The sequence below is a fragment of the Cebus imitator genome, unplaced genomic scaffold, assembly GCF_001604975.1.
Source record: "Cebus imitator isolate Cc_AM_T3 unplaced genomic scaffold, Cebus_imitator-1.0 Scaffold321, whole genome shotgun sequence".
In the NCBI taxonomy this organism is placed as follows: domain Eukaryota; kingdom Metazoa; phylum Chordata; class Mammalia; order Primates; family Cebidae; genus Cebus; species Cebus imitator.
The window spans coordinates 1,838,754-1,857,595 of NW_016107636.1; the positions used below are offsets into that span (position 1 = coordinate 1,838,754).

General features: G+C 41.1%; 2 protein-coding genes across 6 annotated transcripts in view; both read right to left on the minus strand.

The window, feature by feature from the left end:
• Positions 1–8,531, minus strand: part of LOC108286488 (PEST proteolytic signal containing nuclear protein) — a 20,320-nt gene extending 11,789 nt beyond the window's left edge. For 2 of the 5 annotated variants that reach the window (XM_017504340.1, XM_017504339.1), the window contains exons 1-2: positions 8,352–8,531; positions 4,516–4,730 (exon numbers count right to left, since the gene is read on the minus strand). In XM_017504340.1, coding sequence (XP_017359829.1) covers positions 4,516–4,730; positions 8,352–8,478 — 342 coding nt within the window. In that variant the 5' untranslated portion in view covers positions 8,479–8,531. Of the gene's footprint in view, positions 1–4,515; positions 4,932–8,351 lie in introns of those variants that run through there. The other 3 variants (XR_005196308.1, XR_005196309.1, XM_037729867.1) reach the window with 3 other exon arrangements.
• Positions 8,532–15,902: 7,371 nt separating this feature from the next.
• TRMT10C (tRNA methyltransferase 10C, mitochondrial RNase P subunit) overlaps positions 15,903–18,842 on the minus strand; it is a 4,477-nt gene continuing 1,537 nt past the window's right edge. The window contains exon 2 of the mRNA XM_017504342.2: positions 15,903–17,402. Coding sequence (XP_017359831.1) covers positions 16,113–17,390 — 1,278 coding nt within the window. The 5' untranslated portion in view covers positions 17,391–17,402 and the 3' untranslated portion in view covers positions 15,903–16,112. The remainder of the gene's footprint in view (positions 17,403–18,842) is intronic.

Consider the following 18,842-nt stretch of genomic DNA (forward strand, 5'->3'; position numbering starts at 1 on the left):
CGAGACTGGAGTGCAATGGCACGATCTCGGCTCACGGCAACCTCCGCCTCCTGGGTTCAAGCAATTCTCCTGCCTCAGCCTCCTGAGTAGCTGGGACTACAGGCACGCAACACCATGCCCAGCTAATTTTTTTTGTATTTTTAGTAGAGACGGGGTTTCACCTTGTTGACCAGCATGGTCTTGATCTCTTGACCTCGTGATCCACCCGCCTCGGCCTCCCAAAGTGCTGGGATTATAGGTGTGAGCCACCGCGGAGGCCTCCCTCTGCCTTTCAATCATGCTACCACACTAACAACCTAAGGTCCTTAGCATTATTTGTCTGGACTACTATTAGAAATGCTCATAGGGCTGGGCACGGTGGCTCACGCCTGTAATCCCAGCACTTTGGGAGGCCAAGGCGGGTAGATCACAAAGTCAAGAGATCGACACCATCCTGGTCAACATGGTGAAACCCCGTCTCTACTAAAAATACAAAAATTAGCTGGGCATGGTAGCGCATGCCTGTAATCCCAGCTACTCAGGAGGTTGAAGCAGGAGAATTGCCTGAACCCAGGAGGCGGAGGTTGCGGTGAGCCGAGATCACGCCATTGCACTCCAGCCTGGGCAACAAGAGCAAAATTCCATCTCCAAAAAAAGAAGAAAGAAATGCTCATGCCTGTTATCCCAGCACTTTGGGAGGCTGAGGCAGCTGGATCACTTGAGGTCAGGAGTTTGAGATCAGCCTGGCCAACATGGAGAAAACATGTCTCTACTAAAAATACAAAAAAAATAAAAATAAAAATTAGCTGCATATGGTGGTACACGCCTGTAATCCCAGCTACTTGGGAGGCTGAGGCAGGAGAATTCGTTGAACACGGGAGGCAGAGGTTGTACTCTGGCCGGGGCGACAGAGTCAGAGGGAGGGAGAGAGGGAGGGAAGGAGGAAGGAAGGAAAAGGTATTAACAAAAGAGGGAAGGAAGGGAAGGAAGGAGGGAGGGAGATTTTAAAAAGATAGCATCTCCTGATCTTTCTTTTTTGAGACAAGGTCTCACTGTCACCCAGGATAGAGTACAGTGGTGCAATCTTATCTCACTGCAGCCTCGACCTCCTGGGATCCTCCCACCTCACCCTCTCAAGTAGGTGGCATTACAGCACATGCTGCCATGTCTGGCTAATTTTATTATTTTTGACACAGAGTCTTGCTCTGTCACCTTGGCCTCCCAAAGTGCTAGGATTATAGGCCTGAGCCACTGTGCCCAGCCTTGTTTATTTTTTGTAGAGAAGAGGACTCATTATGTTGCCCAGGTTGGTCTAACTCCTGAGCTCAAGCAATCCTGTCTCAGCCTCCCAAAGTGCTAGAATCATAGGCATGAGCCACTGCACCTAGCCTCCCCACTTTCTGCATTCTCTTCTCACCAAGCCCCTATATGGTACCACAGCGATGCTTCTAAGATGCAAATCTGTGTAAGTCTTGAGTCTTTATAATGGTTCTATGGCTCCCTTACAGCTCAATAGTGAAACCAGATTATATTATGCAATGTAAGCCCTTAAAGGTCAGTCTCAAGGTCTAATTTTAGGGGCTATCTATCCCTACATTTTCCCACCAAACACTGTTTAAATACTAATGATTTTCTGAATGTACCATATGGCTTCAATTTTTTTTTTTTTTTAGACAGGGTTTCAGCATGCTGGTCAGGCTGTTCTCGAACTCCTGACCTCACGTAATCCACCTGCCTCAGCCTCCCAAAGTGCCGGGATTACAGGTGTGAGCCACCACTCCTGGCCAGCGTGAGCCACCATGCCCAGCCATGGCTTCACATCTTAAGTGCATTTGCATGAAATGCACTTTTGCTCCTTGTCTACATTTAAGCCCAACTCAAAGATCACTTCATCAGTAAAATCTTCTATGACTTGCTAAAACAAAATTAACCGTCCTTTCTTCTATACCGGACAACATTTTTTATAAATGGTGTTTTCTTTTGAAGGAATAAAACATGTTCAGTTAGAGATTATGCATAGTAACTTTAGAAACACCCTAATTTTTAAAAGATGTCATGCATTTATTGTTGTGGATACAAATAAGCATTTGTTGGCTGATTAACTATCTTCATATAATATAATCGAACCAGCAATTTCAATTTTTTAAAAAATCCTATACCTCACTCTCCCAAGAAGACCGTGTTTACACTGTAGTTTATTTTTGAGGTGGAATCTTACTCTGTTGCCAGGCTGGAGTGCACTGGCACAATCTCGGCTCACTGCAACCTCCGCCTCCTGGGTTCAACAGATTGTCCTTCCTCAGCCTCCCAAGTAACTGTGACTACAGGCACATGCCACCAAGCCCAGCTAATTTTGTATTTTTAGTAAAGACAGGGTTTCTCCACGTTGGTCAGGCTGGTCTCAAACTACTGATCTCAGGTGATCTGCCCGCCTCAGCCTCCCAAAGTGCTGGGATTACCGGTGTGAGCCACCACACCCAGCCTTATAGTTTATTTTATAAAAGCAGATTTGTTTTCCAAAACTAAAAAGTTTTACTGAGTAGTTTTTTTTTTCAAATATAACCCTCCCACCCAAAATTATCAGAAATTACTAATCATGTCAATTATTTAGAAAGAGTAGACTGGAGCAACAGGAGTGAAACTCTTTAAAAAAAAAAAAAAAAGAATGGGGACGGACTCGGTGACACATGCTTATAATTCCAGCACTTGGGAGGTTGAGGCGGGCAGATCACCTGAGGTCAGGAGTTTGAGGCCAGCCTGGTTAACATGGTAAAACCCTGTCACTACTAAAAATATAAAAATTAGCCAGACGTGGTGGCACATGCCTGTAATCCCAGCTACTCAGGAGGCTGAGGCAGGGGAATCGCTTGAATCCAGGAGGCGGAGGTTGCAGTGAGCCAAGATCATGCCACTGCACTCCAGCCTAGGTGACATAGTAAGACTCTGTCCCCAATAAATAAATAAATTAATTAATAAAAATAAATTTAAAGCCAGGCGCAGCGGCTCATGCCTGTAATCCCAGCACTTTGGGAGGCTGAGGCGGGCAGATCACCTTGAGGTCAGGAGTTCAAGACCAGCCTGACCAATATGGTGAAACCCCATTTTAAAAATAAATAAATAAATAAATAAATTTAAAAAGAGCAGAAATTTAGATTTAGGGACTATGTCCATGCACAGTAAAATCTATTCTCAAGAGGACCATCTATACTAGAAGTATAAATGAGAATAGATATTTAATATACTGCCTGTCAAAAAACATCAAATATTTATGCAGTTAGGTCTATACAAGTTTTATAACTACATATTAAACAAAAAGAATCAGCTGAAATACAGAAATAGAGTAATGAAGTAATGATGTTATAATAATGTTTTTTGTTCAGACTAAATTTTCTAAAAAGTAGAAATTGAAAAAAATGGAAAACAGAGCAGAGTGTGGGTGGGGAGTCTAAGTAACAATAGCTTTTTTAAACGAGAATAGCCCAAATATACTGACTCTGTTCCAGACCGTATTTTTAAGATCTTTGAATAAATAACCAACGTAGAATAAAGCTATGCACATTAGACAACTGAGCATTAACTTTCACAGCACAGATATAAATAACCAACTCAAAGGCAATTTTAGAATTTTTCTCCTCACACAAGAATGTAACCATTTTCCAAAGCCAATAGGAACATACTATTTGAGTAACTTCTTTTTCCCTAATAAGAGAGCTATTTGAAGATTATGAAATTTTCATATTATAGGTCGGAAACAAATATCTACAACTTATTATGCTTTAAATTAATATTGCAAATTCTTCCAGAAGTTCCATGGTTAATAAGCATCAGTTCAAGGCTTCCACCTTAAAACAAGGGATCAAATATTGACCTGTAAAGGATTACCAACATAAGATATACAGTATTTAATGCCCACTTGTAGTTCCAAAGTAAGATAATTAGGTAGATCTTATCAAGCAATACCTTACTAATATTAATCTTTTAAGATAAAAATAACTGACTTCTCAATATTATTTTTAATATTATAGGCTCTGAAGCATAAAAATAAACTTTGGAAAATCTTTCTCAAAATATGTTTGGAGGACTTGCTCAACTCAGAAAAAATATTTTTTTTAAAATAATATTTTTATTTTTTTTTGTAGAGACAGATCTTGCCATGTCGCCCAGGCTGGTCTGAAACTCCTGGGCTCAGCTGGTCCTCCCACTTCAGCCTCCCAGAGTTTTCATATTACAGGTGTGAGCCACTGTGCCCAGCCAACTTAGAACAATTCTAAGTTATCATTTTATAAATCACATATTCTCTATACTAGTTGTTCCTTCTAATATTCCAAATCTTTCTTTCTTAACAGCTTTATTGAGATAAAATTCATCCAGACCCTTCTTGAACAGGGTGCTAATCATCTAAGTTCACAGACCAAAGATTACTTCTCAAACAATGTGCCTTTTCAACCTTAATTTACCATAACCTAATAAATGCCAGGTTTCCAAAACAAATTCTTAAGACCCATTACAAACATCATATATGAAACAACAACTCACACTTGATCCAAGTTTGATGGATATGGCTGATGCTTTCTTTGTCGTCTGACTACCTATGGCAAATCCAAACTTGGAGATCTTTGTAGGCTTTGTTGGGAGGTCTGCAGCTTCTTCTTCAGCTGATCGCTTCTCAGCGCTGCGACTGGAACTTTCCCCTCCATTACTGGAAGAAACAGTCTTAGTTTTCACAGGTTTTTCTGCTTCTTCTTCAGGTCCTGGTGAAGTCGAAACAACTTACCAAGATGAGCTATTTTTACTGAGCAGATTGATGGGAGCAGCAACCTCAAAAAGCATCGTTATAAGGAAGATACCTCTGCAGTTGTCACCTACTGACCCAACAGTCTCTTCCACTGTTTGTTAGAGTATACAGCAGGAACTGAGATTGTGTGGCAGTAGAAGAGGCTCCCATGAATTAACTAGCATAAAATACAGAGCAATGTAAAATTATAAACAAAGAGTTCACAAAGAGTAAAGACCCTTCAACTAAACACCACAATTTGTATAATAATCTGGTTATTTGTGGGATTTTGCTTTTTAGAAATCAGATCTATCTAACATCTTTTACACTTAGTGGTTTGTGCACAAATAGTCACACTGTAAAATAATACATTTGGCTAATAAATTTTTAATACTCTTCAGTAATGTAGTAATAATCATACAAAGTACCTGGTTATGAACAGACTCATTACTACCCAAATGACAGTGTTAATACAGCCTAGTTATTTTCCTGAGTGATGTCTTCCTCCTGTTCATCTCACACAATCTTAAGAGCTGAAAAGGAACTTCAAGGTCATTCCATCTTGAGAAATTTAATTCTACTCTGACAACTTGGTTATCACCTGTTTTAACCTACCCATAAGAGCTTTAAAAAAAAATATATCATACTCTGGTTTATGTTAGTCTTTTTCATGAAAGATGAGCTAATCATAATTTCAAACATACAACATATACATATGTAGGTTTGGAAGATAAAATGTCTTCCTATTTTGCTTCTGTTTGTATGATGTCAATGATGAAATTAGTTCACATTGTGACTTTCTTGGGTCTGTTATATTGGGGGATAAGACAGAAGACGACTGGCTGATCACTAAAAATTTTTTTTCTTTCTCCAGTTTGCCTGTTCTCCATATAGAATGTATTCTGCTACACTGGATCAAGAGTTTACTTATGGAGAAAAAGAAGATGCTCCAAGAGACAGCCTTGATAACAGTTAAGAAAGCAGGACACAAAGCTAGAATGGGGAGAAAAAAAGTAAAACACAAATAGACTGACAAGCAAAGGATTAAAAGATCAGAAGTGACAGATACAGATCTATACAGTTTTGGAGTGATGGGGTCTCCAGGTTAATAAGCACTTCAAACAAAACATTTGATTTTGTTTATATGAAAAATTAAAAAAAAAAAAACCTCTTTATTCCCTTTGGACAAGGAGTAAAAGTTTGACAGTACAGAGGAAATTAAGCAGGATTATATTTTGGGATTTCCCTAGGAGACAAAGATAGCACTGAAATGGTTGCTTGAGGTGCCATTCTCTTATTTACATATAATTACAAAAGCACCTGAAGAATTAAAGAATCAAGATTGCTATTCAACAGCTAAAAAATGGAACTCTATGAAGTGTAGAATTTCTTTTAAAAGTGAGTATGGGGCCCGGTGTGGTGGCCGACGCCTGTAATCCAAGCACTTTGGAGGCCAAGGCAGGCGGATCACCTGAGGTTGGGAGTTCAAGACCAGCCTGACCAACATGGTGAAACTGTGTCTTAAAAAAATTAAAATAAATAAATAAATGAGTATGATGCAGTTTTTTCAGAGTCTCAGTTTATAACTAAAAGTATTTATGCTAATTTTATTATGTATTCTATTTGTAGTTCTAATCAAGTATGACATTTCATAGTGAAGCCCAAGCAATATTAAAAATTAACTATGGAAACTACTCATAAAAAATATACCTACGACTTAGTAGACTGCTAGACAGAAATTAAAATTCAGAACATTCTCTAGGTTAGCCCCAGGACAAACTTGACAGTTTTTCAAAAAAGTGACTATCTGCCACAAAATTACCAATTTAGCAATATCCATGGTATGACATAAATTTCAACTATGATTCCTCTGCACAATTTCATTAAAAATATCTGACATTCAAAAATGGCTTAAATGTTAATAGCACTACTTTCCTGTAATGGTAAGGAGACAAATGGTAAGTTAAGGGAGGGATATTACTTACTCTAAGTGACCAAGAAAAAGACAGTAATTTTTCTGATCCCAATTAGCAAAGTAATTTAATACTACTACTCTCCACATAGTAAAATGGAAACATCAATATTCATTCATACTATAGAACTAATATCCCTACAGCGGATTTATGCTGACACTCAAGGTACATTTTGACAGAACATTAAACATGTTTGCTACCCTCAGTCAAGACAGTTAACAAGATGGCCTTAAAATCAAAACCTACGATTCTTTAGGCTTTTGCTCAAACTACTGCTAAATATTTTTTTGCTTTTCCGCAAACTGCTTCTAAATTTTTATGTAGTTTTACCCCACAATTTCCAAGACAATTTTTTAGGGAAAAAAAAAATCCCCTAGTGATAAAGTACTACATGGTTTAAATTCAAATTGTTCTCTCATAAGGTATTTTACCACTTTAAAAAAAAAAAAAAAAAGGCTTGGGGAGGGAAGAGAGGGAGATGGAGTTTCAGCTTAACTAACAGAACTGTACATGCTTTTTAAAAAGGAAATCCTGGGTCCAGTAACTAACATTACACTTAAATCTTTCCAATAATTTTTGTTCCCAAGGCAATTCACATGAAACATTCTATTAGTAGGTCTACTAGTGGCCTTCATATGCTATTAATCGTCTTTATTTTCTCATGTCAAATAATCTCAGGGATAATAATTGAGGTGGTCAGAATAGAGAATAATGTTTAAAATGTTCTGAAAACATTTTAAACAGCTCACACGTGCTAACTCACTTGTCTTGTTATGTGCAAAGAGCGAGCTGGAAAGATTACATGTTTCTTTCCCTCAACTCACAAGACCCGAATTTAGGGAGGGGAACGGACAAAATAAGGAGAGCTGTAACCTGAGTTTAACATCGTAACGAAATACAGGAAGAGTCAAGCTAGACTATTTAGCCACCTAAGTATCTGGCAAGCGGTCAGCTGGCAAAAGCCTAAGGGAGATACTTGAAAGAATGGCAACTTAAACCAGAGAGCAGGCAAGGGCATTCCTCCTCCCCTCCATCACCTCAGCCCATCTTGTCACAGGGTCAGTATGAAACTTGGAAGTAAAGGAAAGAGAGCAGGCCGGGGTTGTCCGCCTCCTCGGGGAAAAGAGAGCAGCAAGCGTAATTAACTCCTGCGTGTAACTGAGGCCGGCACCGTCAGAAACTCGGCCTGCGGCCAGTTCCCGCGGCCAGCACTCAGTGGCTCGCACTGTGTGTATGTTTTGTCTCATGAGCGTCTCCGGTGTGTGTGTTTTGTGTGATGTACGTCTCCGGTGTGGCGGCAGCGGCTCCTGCACCGCCGCTCCTGGTCCCACCCCAAGTTCGGTCTCCCTTTCTGGCGCCCATCTCCCTTCTCCTCGGAATCAGGACCTCCGCTGGGGCCAGGAGGTGATGAACAGTGGCCAGCTCTCCCCCGGCAAGGAAGCCATGTGAGCCCGGAGCCCAGCGGGCCGCACCGGGCGTGCCCGGGGCAGGTCTGGGCCCAGCACCTGGCCGGGTGAGGTCCAGGTCCGCCCATTCTCGCCTCTACCCCACTCCCCCCACCCTGGGGAGCTCAAAGAAAGGCCCGGAGCATCCCACGCCGCCCCCAACGCTGGGGTTGTGTTCACCTCCGGCGGCTCCAGCTCGCTGCGACTTTTCGGGCTTCTCCTCTCCCGCCTTCCCGTCCGCCATTTTCCCCGCCGCGGCCTCCCCTGCAGCCACGCCAAGGACGTCACGACCCCGCCCAGAAACCATTGAGTTTTGGAGCCAGCCGGCGCGGTGGCAGCCTAGAGCGGTCCCGAAGACTGAAAAGACGCCCCCTTCGGAAACGGAAGCGGATGTGACATCATCGAGTAGCCTCCTCGGAAGGAAGAGCTGGGCAGGCTGGACCGTCTAACTGGAGTGCTGGCTAGGGATTTTACTACAGGGCAGTCAGGTGTTCGTGGTCCAGCGGCAGGTCCGGAGCAGTGAGGAGAAATGAAGCATCTCTCTGGAAACGCTGGGATCTTAGGACGTTTCCGCATACCAGGTGTGCTTGCAGCTGAAGCTGAGAAGGTCTTCCGTTCTGGCCTTGCTGGATAACGAGTGCCCGCCTACTCTATGTAAACAGAAAGCCCGCGTTCCTTTTCCCTACATAACGGGGAAATCAGCGTTTATCTTGCGCCCTCTAGCTTCATACGCCTTTCATACACTCCTTTAATCACCGCGATTGTCCAAATATAGAATTCCCCTCTCAATTAGCCGTGAGAGTTGAGGCCAAAGAGAGTAATTTGTCCAAGTCACGTAGCCAAGTGTAAAGCTACTTTTTCTACAGGCTGATTCTACCAAGTTGAGAAACTACCTTCTCAAGTTAAGACTGGAGTAATTTCTGCCTTACTAAGAAACCTTTAGTGTATCCCCGCAGTCTGCAGAATGAAGTCCATGAGCTACATTAGGCCCTAGTGTACCTTTTTGGCTTCATCTTCTCCCTTTCTCAATATTTGTCCAGCCCTCCTTAGCCAAATGGGGTCTATTATTTGCTTAGGGAACTGGTGTTTCTGGGTTTGCCCTGCAATATATAGCTAGAGAAAGTCAGGAGTCAGGAACTTGTATTTGAATCTGTTTTGCCCTTTCCTGCTTGAGTAACCTTGAGACTTGCTTACCGCCTACAGACCTACCTTCTCTGTAAAACAGAATTAATAGTAGTACTTCCTTTAAAGAGCGGTAATGGGGATCAAATGAGATCATTTTTGTATGACATTATTTGGTCACTTCATACTTCCCTCAGTTTTTTGTTTGTTTGTTTCTAAGTGTTGTCTTTCTGAATGGCTCAAAAGTTTCTTGACAACAGAGACCAGTTTTTAAAAACTTTGTACTGTGCGTTTCATATATGAAAAGTATTCAATATTTGCACATGGATTACTCCTCGGGCTTCAAGTGGAGAAAGAATGAAGAAAGTATCAAAGTGTGTTTCCCATGACAGAAGCAGGGCAGTGTGGTGATGATGTTGTGATCTAGGTTGAAGTCCCTGATCCATCATTTATCATGTATGTAAAAGTAACAAGGAAACTGTCTTACAGGTACTTGTTTCGTTTTCCTTGTGATCTTTTCAAGGTAATCATTGAGACTTGTTTCTATCATTTTAAAAATGGGATATACACGAGGATTTTAATTTGAGATTATGTATTTATAGATGCTTGTAATTTTTAAGAGAAGAAGATAAAGCTCAGAGAGGTCACATACCTATTTAGGAGCAGATCCAGCTCCCATATACCACACAGCAGAAGTTAAGGATGCATCTGCAGGACTAGGTATGAAAGAAAAAAACAAAACAAAAAAAGGATGGAGATAGTAATCCATTCACCTTTCAGTTCCGTGAGTTTCATGAGGCATGCGTGTCTTGTTCACCACTGTTTCCCCGGGACCTGGATTACACTAGTCTGGATAAATATCTATTGAAGAAATTAATGCAAGCTTCAGTAACCTCCTACAAATGGGTTAGAAAATGAAAAGGTAGTGTCGTAAGAAGGGGTGGAAAGCGGATGATCCCTTTCTTCCCCATCGTAAGAGTCATGCCAACACGCTTATAACAAAAGACAGGTTAACAAGAGAAAAGGCTAACAAATTTAATAATATGCATAAGCATGGGAACAATACAACTAAATATGAAAACTCAGAAAAGGGTTAGATGGTCAAAGCTTAAATACTCTTGATAGGGGAGAGAGAGGTGGAGGGTGTAGGTAATTTTTCTTTTCTTTTTTTTTTTTTGAAACAGTTTCACTCTTGTCTCCAAGGCTAGAGTGCAATGAGGCCATCTCCACTCACTGCAACCTCTGCCTCCCAGGTTCAAGCAATTCTCCTGCCTCAGCCTCCCAAGTAGCTGGAACTACAGGCACCTGCCACCATACCTGGCTAATTTTTGTGTTTTTAGTAGAGACAGGTTTTTGCCATCTTGGCCAGGCTGGTCTCAAACTCCTGACCTCAGGTGATCCACCTGCCTCGGCCTCCTAAAGTGTTGGGACTACAGGCGTGAGCCACTGTGTCCGGCCTGTAGGCAATTTTAGAGGAGTAGTAAATGATTTTAGGAGAGATGAATGCACCTGGGAGACAGAAATTCACTTGTAAATTATTCTCTTTGTAGACTGAGTGAAACTAGAGAACCAACAATGATTTGAAGGCCAGTCATGGTGACTCACATCTGTAATCCCAGCTATTTGAGAAGCTTAGATGGAAGGATCTCTTGAGCCCAGGAGGCAAGTTTGCAGCGAGCCAAGATCTCACCACTGCACTCCAACCTGGGTGATAGGGCGAGACCCTGTCTCAAAAATAAAAAGCAGTAGTTTGATGCAAAGTTTGGTCTCAGCCTGGCCAACATGGCAAAAACCTCTACTAAAAACGCAAACATTAGCCAGGTATGGTGGCAGGTGCCTGTAGTTCCAGCTGCTTGGGAGGCAGAGGCAGGAGAATTGCTTGAACCTGGGAGGCGGACATTGCCCCATTGCACTCTAGCCTTGGAGATGAGTGAAACTCTTGTTTCAAAAAAAAAAAAAAAAATTGCCTACACCCTCCACCTCTCTGTCCCTTGTGAAAGTATTTAAGCTTCAACCATCATCTGGTGGTGGTTAATTTTCAGTCTTTTCCCCCATGATGTGAGTTTTGTTTTCTTTTGTTTTTTATGAGACCAAGTCAAACTGTACCCAGGCTGGAATGTGGCGGCTGTTCACAGACATGATCATAGCACACTACAGCCTCAAACTCCTAGCCCCAAGGATCCTCCTTTCTGACACTCCCAAGTAGCTGGGACTACATGTGTGCACCACAGTATCTGGCTGGCTTTGTGAAATGTTTTAATTTCTTCTGATTAATGAAATTTCAGGGAGTAAGGAGATAGAAAGCAATTATGTTCTTTGATGGGTCTGGTTTCTAGGTAGATAAAAAACTTCAAAGAACAGTCTTATCCCGTGTTTTAGGGGAGGCAGAGGATTGAGAGGCAGGAGGTCGCATGGGGAGATCAGAGAAACCTTGAGGCTGCTTCTCTAGTTCAGCATGTCAAAGCACTGAATTTGGGGGTATCATTTTCTGACAATGAATAGGCAATGTAGTCCAAGGCAAAGAGCTTCAGTTATGTACCACATAAAAACTGGATTTAAATTCTGACTCTGCCATTTGCTAATTCTGTGAATTTGGACTGGATAAAAATGTTATGAAATATGTTATAACTCTACAAATGGAATAATATAGGGTTACTGGTGGCATTAAGTGAGATAATAAAAGTAAAATCTATAATATGCTGCCTGGCCATGGTCAGAGCTTGCTTAATAGAAGCTATGGATTATAACCTCTAATGAGCTATTTAAGTGGTTTAAAAATCAGGAAATGGAAGGTAATATGAGCAATTATTATTTTAATTTAGATGTGTAATTTATGAGGTGACAACTATAGTATCTAAAATATTTAAGCTTACTATACACCAAGCATTGTTGAAGGTATTTTATTTGAAATTAAGTACATTAAATCATTACAATCCTATGAATTAAGTGCTGCTATTATTCCCCCCTACCCTTGTTTTTTTGACATGGAGTTTCGCTCTTGTTTCCCAGGCTGGAGTGCAATGGCATGATCTCGGCTTACTGTAACCTCCGCCTCCCAGGTTCAACCGATTTTCCTGTCTCAGCCTCCCAAGTAGCTGGGATTACAGGCATGGGCCACTATGCCTGGTTAGTTTTATATTTTTAGTAGAGATGGAGTTTCTCCATGTTGGTCAGATTAGTCTTGAACTCTTGACCTCAGGTGATCTTTTCACCTCGGTCTCCCAAAGTGCTGGGATTACAGGCCTGAGCCATTGTGCCTGGCCTAATCCCATTTTTATGGACGAGGGAATTCAGGCACAAGAAGTGAAGCTGAACTTGAAATTCAGGCCAAGAGCTACAAAAAGAAAAAAAATTAGAGTGGAGAAGAAAAGTGGCTAATCATGATTTCGCTAACCTTAAGTAGGATACTTTTGTTTGTTGTGGTGGTTTTTTTTTTGAGACAGGGTCTCGTTCTGTTGCCTAGGTTAGAGTGCAGTGGTTCATAGCTCACTGCAGCCTTGAAATCCTGGGCTCAAGTGATCCTCCCGCTTCTGCCTCCCAAAGTTCTGGGATTACAGGGGTGAGCCATTAAGTAGGTTCTTAATGTAGCCTTGTAATTCTATTACATGTCCTTAGACTATTCTCAATTTCAAGGTACATCAGAATCAACTGAAGGGCATGTTAAAACAGATTGCTGGGCCCCACTGCCAGTTTCTGATTCAGTTGACTCTGGCTGGGGCCTGAAATTTGCATTTTTAACTAGTTCCCAAGTAATGGTGATGCTGCTGGTTGGGCGACCATACTTTGAGAGCCACTGCCCTAATTCATTCACTTTCCTATACTATTTCATGCTTTCTTGGCTCTCCAGAAATGTCCATTACTTCCTCCCACTCAGGGGGTGACTTTGCTTTTTATTTTCAATGAGAAAATAATAGCAATCAAAATAGAACTTTTACATATTCTCAACTATATTTGAGGTGTGGTACCTGCATTTATACCTATATACTCTGTCTTCTGTTACTTATGAAGTAGAGCCTGTCCATCTTGTTTACACACATCATTCTATTGTTCTATCAGATTTGTCTTCCTACTATTGAAACATTCCCAACATCAGACATACATGCTTTTATGTCTCCCATCTTAGTAAAAGACTTTTCCCTTGATCTCATGTCTTCCTGTAGCTCCTCATTCCTATTTCCCTTCATATAGAAACTCTTTGAAAAGACTGTTTATACTCTGTCTCATATAGCTTTGTCCATTCTCCTTTAAAAAAATTTTTTTTTTTTTTGTAGAGATGGGTTTTTACCATGTTGACCAGGCTCTGGTCTCAAACTCTTGTTCTCAGGTGATTCACTCGCCTCAGCCTCCCAAAGTGCTGGGATTACAGGCATAACCCACCGTGCCCGGCCCTTTTAAAAATTGTTTTGTGACAGGGTCCGGCTGTTGCTCAACCTGGAATGCAGTGACCTGATCTTCGTTCACTGCAACCTCCACATCCCAGGCACAAACGATCCCTCTGGCTTACTCCCCTCTCCCCACAAGTAGGTGGGACTAAAGGCGTGTACTACCATGCCTGGCTAATTTTTTATAGAGACAGGGTTTCTCTGTGTTGCCCAGGCTGGTCTCAAACTCCTGGACTCAAGGGATCCACCTGCCTCGGCTTCCCAAAGTGCTGGGATTACAGGCTTAAGCCATCACGCCAACTCCTATCCCTTTTTTTTTTTTTTTTTTTTTTTTTTTTTTTTTTTGAGATGGAGTTTTGCTCTGTCTCCCAGGTTGGAGTGGCACAATCTCGGCTCACTGCAACCTCTGTCTCCTGGCTTCAAGCAATTCTATCTTGCCTCCCAAGTAGATGGGATTATAGGCATGGGCCACTCCACCTGGCTAATTTTTTGTATTTTTATAGAGCCGGGGTTTCACCATGTTGGCCACGCTGGTTTTGAACCCCTAACCTCAAGTATTTGCCCACCTCAGCCTCCCAAAGTGCTGGGGTTACAGGTATGAGCCACTGCGCTCAGCCTGCCCATTCTCTTTTAAACCTGCTCCAATTGACTTTCTTTTCACCCCTCCACTGAAATTGCTGTTGTCAAGATCATCAGCAATGTCCCCATTCCTACATTCAGTGGTCAACTCTCAGACTTCGTCTTACTTCATCTTACTTGATCTGCAGCATGAAACACTTTTTTTGCATTTTGTCTCCAGGACATTTTCTCTTTTTTCTTACTGGTTGCTCTACTTCAATCTTATTTGCTGGTTCCTTCTCATCTCCCACACCTTTGAAGTTTGGAGTATCTCAGGGCTCAGACATCAGATATCTTTATCCAAACGGACTCCTTAGATGGCCTCAACTAGTCTGGAGCATTTAACCATCTTTATATTAACATCTCCAGCCAGACCTTATCTCTGAACTCCAGGCTCAAATGTCCAGCTGCCCACTTGACATCTCAACTTGGACATCTAATAGGCAACTCTCTAATGTCCCAAAGTTAACTTTAGATTACTTGCCCCCTCAAAGCCTACTTCTTTGGCATTTCAGTAAATATTAACAAGTCCTCCCAGTTTCTCTAGTCAACAATCTTGAAGTCGTCCCTAAATTTTATCTTACTTCTCCCATCCAATCCATTACTGCCAGCTTTACCCCTTCAAACTAAATTCATATCTGACTGCATCTCACTACCTACTTTATTACCACTTTCCTACAACGATTATCTCTCACTTTTGTTACTGCAATAGCCTCTTACCTGGTCTCTCCCTTATAATCAATTCTCAACATAGCAGCCAAAGTGATCCTTTTAAATTGAATCCAATTTGGGGTGGGGTGGGGCAGGGAGGAGGAAGAGATAAAGACAAGAGGAAGATCCCTAAATAGGGCAGTGGTAGCAAGTGGGCAAGAAAAGACAAGAATCAGAGAGGGGAAGAAATGCAATCATCCAGAGAGGGGAGAAAAAAAATCACCCATCTGAGATCTGTATCTGGGCTGGAGGAAAAAATTTCTGTAATGTGTTTTCACAAAGAATATATAAAACTGTGGGGGTGTGGGGTAAATGAGTCAGATTCATTTATTCTTCAAATGTTTAAGCACCAGGCACTATACTAGGCTCTAGGAATATAGCAGTGAATAAGACAGAAAAAAAAAAAAAAATTCTGCTTTCACAGAGCTAATATTCTAGTTTTCCCATTAAAACATCAATCAGATGTCACTTTTCAGTTCAAGACCATACAAGCAATCAGTTCTGCCATGGATACCAGTTGGGTGTTCTGTAATTTGATTCATATCCTATCTACCTGGAAATAGTGTCAGAGCCCACAGGTTGAGGGCTTAGTCCCCAAAACTGCTCCCTCCTGCCAGCCCAGGCATAGGTTGCAAATCTGGGCCTCCAGAACTTCTGACTGACTGGCTTCAAGTTGGGGTACCAACTCCTCTTAACACGCTGGAGTGGCTCACAGAATTGAAGGAAACACATTTACATTACAAGACATACAGATGACGAGATGTACAGGGGAAGGTATGCGGGACGGGGCTGCAGAGCTTCCATGCCCTCCCCAGGGCACGACCCTCTAGGAACCTCCATAAAAAAAAATCTGCCAATGGTACAACTGTTTAGGATTAATTGAAAGATTATTCTGTTCAACAATCTTGGACAACTCTTTTTACTTTATTATCTTTTTACAGTAAACAGTATAATCTCAAAGTTATGCAGATACTTAATTGGGAAGAGACACAACCCTGCAGTTAGTTGGGAAAGACCACCTTTAGAAGAGAAAATGAATTGCTTGGGAAGAAATACATTAAAGGAACAATATTTACAACCCATTTACTTTTTAAGCCATCAAATGTTCTCATTTGAACCACTTCTTCTGTGCGTACACATTTAGAGAACTTTTTGAAAATGAATTAAAAGTCTTTGCCTTCTTTAGTCTGTTGATCAACTGTTGAGAATACTGAGAAGTCTCCAGAATACCACCAGTATGTTTTCTCGTGGGAACAAACTTCAGAGCCTCTTCCCAATTACCAGTGTTTTTCAGACATAACAAAATACGCATCATTTGATCTAAGGTGAGATTTTTGGTACCAATACTCCATTGTAAATATTTATCCAATGGAAGGCATTCAGTTGCCAGCTTCAGCCGTTTTGCCTTGGCTAGGGATGTGCCTGGCTGCATAGTCTTATCAACAAAAGATCCAATTATATAAACTTTGTCATGCCTGAAAGTAGTCATAACATTGGGAGAATCTGCAGTTAAATAGATAATACTGTCCTTTGAAAATAAATCTACATAAGACTTTTCTGTTGCTGTTAAAAGCAATTTGTCCCATTTTTCTCCATACCGTTTAACTAACTCTCTGTGATACACACTATCTATTTTTAGATTGCAGAAATAAATATGGAAAGGATCAACATTTCTTCTGTTACAGCCTTCACTTTCTAAAAGTTGGGAAACAGCATTCTGCAATTCTTTTGGTTTCATATAATTTTCATAAGCCATGTCAAAAACCAAAGGTTGTCCAAACTGCATGGCCTGGGCACCCTTCCAGCCCATTGCAATGTCCATATTCCTATCCCAAAGTCGTAAAAATAGAAAGTTTTGCTGTTTATCTTCCTCAGTGTTTTCTAGCAGGCTGACCTTTTTTGCTTCTTCCCTTGCTGCTGCTTTCCTTTCCTTTTTTATTTTCCTAGCTTTTTTAGCTTTTTCCTTAGTATATAAATATTTTAAATATTTTTTTTTCGCTGTTTTAGAAACACATTCCATAATGGTTTTGAGCTCTTCTTCAGTGATGTGTTCTGGTACTTCTTTGCCAAGCAATCTCCATGTCTCAATGAACTCTCTGGTGGCAGCTAGAGGATCTTCATCCTTACTGCTTGAGACTGTTGAAACACATTCTTCTTGCACACTAGATTTCATGGTAGTTTTCCACCTATCCAATTCTGGCTCTTCAGAAGGAGATGTACTCTCATTATTAGTACAAGTAACAGTTGGTATTTTGGAAGACATGTATCTCTGCAAAACTGTTGAATATAAATTATTTCTCTTCCTATGAAAGGTAAATGGCACCAAAAACCTGGTGAAAGGTCTGAAGAAATTGACACTAACACTCATTTTGAGGAAAACAGACATGTAAGAAAACTCCTGTAAGAGAAGAGAAATGCAATTAAAAATTAGACAAAGATTTTTAAAACTTCCCAAGTAATTGTGCAAGTATAAATCTGAAATACCAAAATGAAATCAATTTTTGAAACACAAAGTAAAATCTTTGTACCATCACTTTTTTTCTCTAGACTCCTGTGGCCTAGAGCCTGTGATCGATCACTCACTGAGCAAAAAGTTTAAACCAGGTTCTTGGCTGGGTACAGTGGTGAGATCATGTGAGGTCAGCAGTTGGAGACTAGCCTGGCCGACATGGTGAGAAACCCCATCTCTACCAAAAATACAAAAATTAGCCAGGTGTGGTGGCAGGCACCTGTAAACCCAGCTACTTGGGAGTATGAGGCAGGAGAATTGCTTGAACCTGGGAGGTGGAGGTTGCAGTGAGCTGAGATTGTGCAACTGTACTCCAGTCTGGGTGACAAAAAAAAATTAGTTGAGTTCTTATTTTAGACATGAATTTCACTATTGCTTTAGCTAAAAGGGTAAGCTGAAAATGCTTTTTAGATTTTCATCTAGGGGCCTAGAGAATCAATGTTACTCAGCAACAAAGTTATGTACCACTGATGCGGCTTACATCATGATGCTGCAGTCTCTTCCATTCTACACTAAGCCCAGATACAGAACCAAACACAAGATCCTTCACAAAAGCAACAAATAAAGACAAAGGACAGCAAAGTTACTGAGAATGGCAACACGTAAAAAGCACTTAGGAACTGTTGTACCAATGCCCTTGTTACGGAAATATACCGAGATCTGCTGATCAACAAATAGCAACAAAGTCCCCGAGTTCAGGCTTTATTTTGCAGCAAATAGTGTTATTGCCAAAGAAAATGTCCAAAATTGGGACAAATGTATGTAAAGCTCCACAATTTTATCCTGGAGGCCTGGATGTCTATGAGATATTATAGATACTTAAAGATGTAAAACTAGTGTCAAATTTGAAGGAAAAAAAAAACCCAGGGAATTCAAATTTTTACGAAATGCAAATAAAACACTTGAAAAATTCCTTCTCCCCTTGCTTAATTTAATGACCCTGCATAGGCTCCTAGGTCTCCCGCTCTCTGACCCATGCACTGATGTCCAGATGCCCCTCCCTTAAAGGTGGATATGACTCCACATTCTATCCTATTCTTTTTTTTCAATCTATCTATTTCCCTTGTGAGATGTGACCTGCTTCTCTGGCTTCAATGACCATTCATCAGAAAGTCACTCAAATGCAAGCAGGCTGCGATGGCTCACTCCTTTAATCCCAGGACTTTGGAAGGCCGAATGGGGAGGATCGCTTGAGGCCAGGAGTTTGGAACCACCGTGGCCAACACGGTGAAACCCAGTCTCTACTAAAAATACAAAAACTAGCCAGGCATGATGGCGCATACCTATAATCCCAGCTATTCTGAGGCCGAAGTAGAAGAATCGCTTGAA